This window comes from Psittacula echo (genome assembly GCF_963264785.1).
Source record: "Psittacula echo genome assembly, chromosome: 4".
Taxonomy (NCBI): Eukaryota; Metazoa; Chordata; class Aves; order Psittaciformes; family Psittacidae; genus Psittacula; species Psittacula echo.
This window is the reverse complement of record NC_137738.1, coordinates 72,490,091-72,497,023: the sequence shown is the minus strand read 5'-3', so window position 1 is coordinate 72,497,023 and position 6,933 is coordinate 72,490,091. Positions and strand designations below refer to the sequence as shown.

The 6,933-nt window shown below is 50.9% G+C and overlaps 1 protein-coding gene across 1 annotated transcript; it reads left to right on the top strand.

Moving 5' to 3' along the window:
* Positions 1 to 5,570: 5,570 nt before the first annotated feature.
* Positions 5,571 to 6,695, top strand: TPBG (trophoblast glycoprotein; the record flags this gene model as incomplete). The annotated part of the gene is made up of 1 exon (XM_080614917.1): positions 5,571 to 6,695. One exon carries the CDS (start codon positions 5,571 to 5,573, stop codon positions 6,693 to 6,695), a length of 1,125 nt encoding a protein of 374 aa, XP_080471043.1.
* Positions 6,696 to 6,933: the final 238 nt, after the last annotated feature.

Here is a 6,933-nt window from a genome sequence, read left to right as displayed (position 1 = left end):
CCTCATCTGAGTAACAGGTTTTAACAATAATCCACTACTGGAAACATGGAGAGCAGGTAAAGAGTCTGTCTTCGCAGTTTCACCAGTTTTCAGAGTTGCTTATATTCGGGTGGGGGTGCTTTGCCTCCTACCTCTCCACCTAAGGCATGCAGGAGCCCTCAGAATTTACAACAGTGCATTATCGGAGATACCCACTTAACATATTTTTAAACATCTACCCAAAGAGGTTACTTTCAGCTATTTTTTTTTTCTGTTAGCAATGAGAGCATTTAATATGTTTCCACAGTATTAAAATTCAACGTTCTTTATAGTAGATGGATTTTTATTATTTTAATATAAAATGGACAGCACACAAGAAAATGCAAACGTGGTCTTTTCATGTATAGCCATTAATGGCTGCATGATTTCCACGTAGATACACAGATAATCACAGAGTTCATCCTGCATTCATCATACAGACAGTGAAAACCAGAACAGACCAGCAGATCATTTGGACAGCATGTTTCTGTGTCTGGAACAAAGTGCTAAGTCAAAAAAAAAATGCTTGAAGATTGCCTTCTGCATTGCTTTAATTTATATAAAAATTTAAACTATCATGTAAGTTTAAAAAGAAAACCAGAACATGAATGTTTAAGGGTGTGAGCATGTGAATGCTGAATAAAGCTTTCAAAAAGGAATTCAAGGCAGCATTTGGTTGCCTACGTATTTTTATGGCACTGTTTTAAGGATTCTGATGGTGTTTCTTCAAATGAAGCTAAGTCCCGAGGAAAGCAGAAGGTGTCCTTTGGGGAACCTGCTCAATCTTGCCATGTGAGGAAGCAGATGGAACTTGCAGCTTGTTCTTTCACTTTGTGGGAAGATATTTTTGGTAATAGAAAAGAATTCTGGTATCTGTGCTATTGCTCACTTGATGTATAATCTTTTGCACATCATAAATACCCTTCCAAGGCCATTTCCTATGAAGTGCTGGGTATCTTCATGCAATATTGAGACAACATAGAAACATTTCACAGATGAAACATAAATTTCCCTGTCAGTAAAGACATAAAATATTCAAAAAAAAAAAAAAAAAAAAAAAAGAAAAGAAAGGAAAGAAAGATTATAGCTACTGCGTGGAATCTTGCTCCATGCTATTCCAACTCCTTGGACATCAACTGGAGTCAGGCCACTCAGAATCTCGTAAAAGGCATCCAGTGTGTCTGGCCAAGGGGCTTTGTGAAGATTACTTAGGATGGGATTCATCTCAACTGACTTAATTAACAACCTTAAATTTCAGTGTCTGAAATAATCTTCTGGGTTTTCCTTCGTGGAGTGACACGAGCATCTAAAAATGCCACTTTTTTCCTTTTTAAGGTGAGAGCCTTAGGAGGGGTATAGAGACTCAAAAGCTGTCAAGCAGTACAGTTACCTCAGGTTGTCCCTATGACTCTGCATTCCTTTCAGGTGTCACATTTTCACTCTGGGGGAGCTGAAATACTGGAGTACCAATTTTCAAAAGCAAGCAGTTCTCCTCACTGTCATATAAAGCAAGCTTTAACCTCCTGGAGGAGGATGGGAAAACGCTTCCTTCATGATTCCACATGATCCTCATGTCACCCCGCCCCAGCCTGGAGACCCCAGTAGAACCATGGAGAGACTGAAGCATTGCTCAATCCTTGCAAATTAAAGTGAGCCTTTCAGTCAACTCATAGGAATATCAGCCACAGGAATAGCTTCCTTATGGTAAGTTATCTCCCAGTTTGAGTCCTTTAGCCAAGATGATAGATTTTCAAATACTGAAATACTGTTCTAATTCAGAAGTTTTACATCAACTTCATGCAAAAAACAGTAAGGTGAAATTGTATGAGCTGTGCAATGCAAATTCAGAAATTAATCAATTGTAATAGCCGAAACTGACCTGAAAATACATCAGGGGTATTTTTCGTCATTTTCCTAGTACAGATTACAAACGCATCCAGGAGAGCCGTTCAGTGTAAGTGTATTCACCAGAAAGTACGATTTCCTTTTTGCAGTATGCCTCTGAGAAAAATTGTTTTATTTAAACAAGAAGAGAAGAGAGCAGATTTGCAAGTGTTTTGCTTCCTCTTGCAAGCCTAAGCAGGCTTAGCCAGTGCAATTTACTATGGGAATAATAGAAAGCAATAGGAAAATATTTATTATTTGTGTTACTGCGGCATATTTAAGCACCTGTCAGGGAGCGTTCCGTAAACAGAACAAAACTATGTTCCCTGCCCCAAGTGGTAACCTGGTGTGCAGAGCAAGAGGCACAGACCCAGCTATGGGACAGTCATGGACAGCCAGGAGCTTCTAGGACAACTCTGGTCAGCATGACAAGCAGAACAGTGCAATTGTTCTTAATTGCAGGATTACATTAAATGGTTATAGGGATGCTCAGTAAATCATAGAATCATAGAATCATAGAATCATAGAATAGTTAGGGTTGGAAAGGACCTTAAGATCATCTAGTTCCAACCCCCCTGCCATGGGCAGGGACACCTCACACTAAACCATGCCACCTAAGGCCTCATCCAACCTGGACTTGAACACCGCCAAGGATGGAGCATTCACAACCTCCCTGGGCAACCCATTCCAGTGCCTCACCACCCTCTCAGTAAAGAATTTCTTCCTTAAATCCAATCTAAACTTCCCCTGTTTAAGTTTGAACCCGTTACCCCTTGTCCTGTCACTGCAGTCCCTGATGAAGAGTCCATCCCCAGCATCCTTGTAGGCCCCCTTCAGATACTGGAAGGCTGCTATGAGGTCTCCACGCAGCCTTCTCTTCTCCAGGCTGAACAGCCCCAACTTTCTCAGCCTGTCTTCATACGGGAGGTGCTCCAGTCCGCTGATCATCCTCATGGCCCTCCTCTGCACTTGTTCCAACAGTTCCATGTCCTTTTTATGCTGAGGACACCAGAACTGCACACAATACTCCAAGTGAGGTCTCACGAGAGCAGAGTAGAGGGGCAGGATCACCTCCTTCGACCTGCTGGTCACGCTCCTCTTGATGCAGCCCAGGATACGGTTGGCTTTCTGGGCTGCGAGTGCACACTGCTGGCTCATGTTCATTTTCTCATCGACCAATGTCGATGTCCAGTAAATATTTTTTTCTATTATTTATCCCAGATTTTTTTGCTAGTATTTTCAGTTACCTGTTTTTAAAAGCTGTCTCCTTTTGGAAACTACTTCTTTACTGGTCACAGCATTTCACTTGTCCGGTAGGCCAATGTGCGGTTGGTCTTCTTTCTTTGACTTTTCCAAGGAATTTTAATAGATTAGGAGAACATGACTTTACAAAATGCAGGATATCTTTACCTATCTACTTTCCTAAGCACTATACTAAGACAGGCATGTGTATCTGGAATGCAAATACCTTTTAACACACTAAAAACTCCTGCAGTGTAGTGCCACTGTTATTCTAACTCAACATCAAAGCATTAACTTTCCAAACTTCTGGAACTACTTGCGAGTCCAAGATCTCACTTGTATCACTATTACTTCAGCCACTCCATATTTCCTTTTCTCCATAATCTTCATGCTCCTGCCTCCACCACAGCCCCAGACAGGGAGGGGAGAACAATCCTTCAGAAATCATTATTTTAGCTTATTAATCCCCCGATTCCTAGGCCGATCTTCTCAGCACTTCATAGTGGATTCATCTGTTCATTTCCCCAGTGGTTTTTGACAGCTGTAAGATTTCTGCTGACTTTACCAAGAAAAGGAAGCTAGTTGATCAGGAAAGCAGAAGGAGAGAAGGAGCATGACTGATATACAGGGAGAAGGAAACCTTGTGTAAGCAGTTATCAGAAGGATAAGAAAAGCCCAAATGAGTCACAAAGTGCTCAGCTTCACATTGCTGAAACTGGTTATTTGAATATACTGATATGTCTCCCAGTTAATTCAATGTTATTTAACTATCTCAATCACTCCATAAGGACCAGTGGCCAAATACAGCCCCCATAATAGCTCCCACCATTAATCTCTTCCTCAAATCTCTGTCCATGGAGTACCCAAGCAAGTCACCCATCTACAAAACAGCATTTGTACTACCCATAGTGTTCAGGCATGCCAGGGCAGTTCTGGGTCAGCCATAGTGACCAAAACTGGTAAATACTTTACATATAGATAGATATTTAGGCTGCTTTTCGTCACCGTAACAAAGTTTAAATCTCAGACTTAAGCTGTCAACTTGTGGCCTCTTTTTTTAATGATTATTACTATTTAAGACCTCTACAGATTCTGGTGGGTTTGTTTTGGGGAGTTTTGATGGTTTGGTCATTTGTTGGTTTGCAATTCTTTGCTGTAGCTGTTTGGGTTTTGTTTGTGGGGGGTTTGATTGGGTGGGTGAGTTTTTTCCTTTACTTTTGGAGGTCGCTCCGTGTATTTTGTTTCTGGCGTTACTCCCTCCTCTCCTTGCACAGGCGGGCGAGCCCCCTCGCCGCACCCGGGCCCAGGGCAGGCTTCGGGCGGGGCCGCGCCGGGCCGTCCCGCGCCCCCCGCCCTGGGAATCCCTTGGGATTTCCCAGTCCTGCCGGCCCGAGCGCACTGAACGGGGAAACTGCGGAGCACAGCACCGAGCAGCCCAGACTCCGGCGCGGTGCTCCCTGTCACGGAGTCGGGGCGAGCACAGGTACGGCGCTGCCAAGACGGGTAGAGGGGCGCGGGGCTCTGGCGGCTTTCCCCGCCGCCGGCTCTCCCTCTGCGGAGCTCCGATTCGAGCAAGCCGCGCCGCGGCACCCGCCCCTCCGCCTCGCTGAGGGGTTCTCCACATGGGGCGGCTTCGCTCGGCGGCAAGGTGAGCCTCCGGCAGCACCACCTGAACCGGGGGCCGAGGGGAGCGGGGCGCCGAGCGGACCCTCCCGGCGGGGCGTGGCCGGCGGCTCCCCCTGGCCGGGCCGCGGTTGGTTTCTCCTGTCAGTGGAGGCAGGGCCAGGCGCTGCGAGGGTGGGCGGCTGAGTTGGGGGCAGTCGGTGGCGGTCGCTTGCTCCGGCGGAGTTTGCTTCGGCCGCGGGGCAGGAGGTGAGGGACAGGGCCCCGCTCCGCGGCGGGTTTTGCGGGCGGGAGTTTGCATCGGTCGTGGCGCCGAGCTGGGGGGAGAGCCCTGGGATGGGAGTGGCGGGCGGGGAGTGGTGGGACGCGGTGAGTTAGACCTTTCCTTCCCTTTCGTGCTCCGCCAGCGGAGCCACCGGCCAGGTGGGAAGGCGGCAGCGCGCGTTGGAAGTGGGGGAAAACTTACTCCTTGGCGGGATCCCCCGCTCCGCCTCGGGGCCGGGACCGCTGGGGTGAGCCACTTGCCGGGGACTGAGGCGCGGGGCTGGGAAAGGCGGGTGAGCGAGCAGAGCCACTCCGCCCCACCGCTGTCCCCTTCCTTTCTTCCCCTATCGCCAGGTCTCGCTGAGAGAAGCAGAGCAGAGCCGAGCCAGCCCCTAAGGGGAAGCGCCTGACCCCCGAACAAGGGGCTGCCCGGAGCAGGCAGCGCCCCAGCGGGAGCCGCTTCCCGCCTCTCCTCGTCTCGCCGCGCCGCCCGGAGCCGAAGGCGCCCGAAGGGCAAAGTTGTGTGCGGAGCCGGCGCGATGCCGGGGCGCGGCGCGCTCTGCCTGGGGCTGCTGCTGCACGTCCTGCTGGGCTGCGGCTCGGCGCAGCAGCCCGCCAGCTGCCCGGACCTCTGCAAGTGCTCGGAGCCGGCCAAGACAGTGAAGTGCGTGAACAGGAACCTGACGGCGGTGCCACCCGACCTGCCGCCCTACGTGCGCAACCTCTTCCTCACCGGCAACCGCCTAGCCCGTCTGCCGCCCGGCGCCTTCCCCGCCCAGCGCCTGCCCGACCTCAGCGCCCTCAACCTCAGCGGCAACCACCTGCGGGCAGTGGAGGCCGGCGCCCTCGCCCTGCCCGCCCTGCGGCAGCTGGATCTCAGCGGCAACCCCCTGCTGTCCCTCAGCCCGCAGGCCTTTGGGGAAGGCGGGAGCCCGCTGGAGGAGCTGGCCCTCCGTGGGGCCCTGCGCGACCACGGTGTCCTCCTCAGCCTGGCCACCATGCTGCAGTCCGGGGCCCTGCGCAACCTCAGCCGCCTGGAGCTGGCGGACAACGGGCTGCTACTGCTGCCCTCCGGCATGTTCACGGCCCTGCCCGCCCTGCAGCAGCTGGACCTCAGCAACAACTCTCTGGTGGGCCTGGGAAACGTCTCCTTCCAGGGGCTGGGCCAGCTGCAGAGCCTCAACCTCAGCGACAACTCCCTGGGCGTGCTGAGGAACGACACCCTGGCCCAGTTCCGTGGCCTGCCTGCCCTCCGGCACATCAGCCTGGGCCGCAATGCCTGGGTCTGCGACTGCACCATCGAGGACCTGGTGGCCTGGCTCAAGGAGAGTGACCAGGTGGAGGGCAAAGAAGCCCTGACCTGTGCCTATCCTGACAAGATGTTGGGCAAAGCCCTGCTGAAGATCAGCAGCTTGGACCTGAACTGCTCTGTGCCCATAGACCTGCCTTCCCAGCTACAGACTTCGTATGTCTTCCTAGGGATAGTGTTGGCTCTCATTGGGGCCATTTTCCTCCTGGTTTTGTATTTGAACCGAAAAGGAATCAAAAAGTGGATGCATAACATCAGGGATGCCTGTAGGGATCACATGGAGGGCTACCACTACAGATACGAGATCAATGCAGACCCCAGGTTAACAAACCTCAGCTCCAACTCGGATGTCTGACAAAGCGTCGAGGGCACGGGGCAGCACGCAGTAGCTATGCATGAAAAGTAGACTTACGCTTTACCCTCATGCTTGCTTCCCTCTCCACAGAGAAATCTCAGACGTGCTTGTAGCCTGAGGGGGACATGCCTTCCTGTGCTGTCAAGTTCATTTTTGTTTTGCAACACTGGGCAGCTGTGCGTGGCGTTGGGCTGTATGTAGGAAAGAAGCTGCTACTTCTTTTTCACCCTCAGCCGTC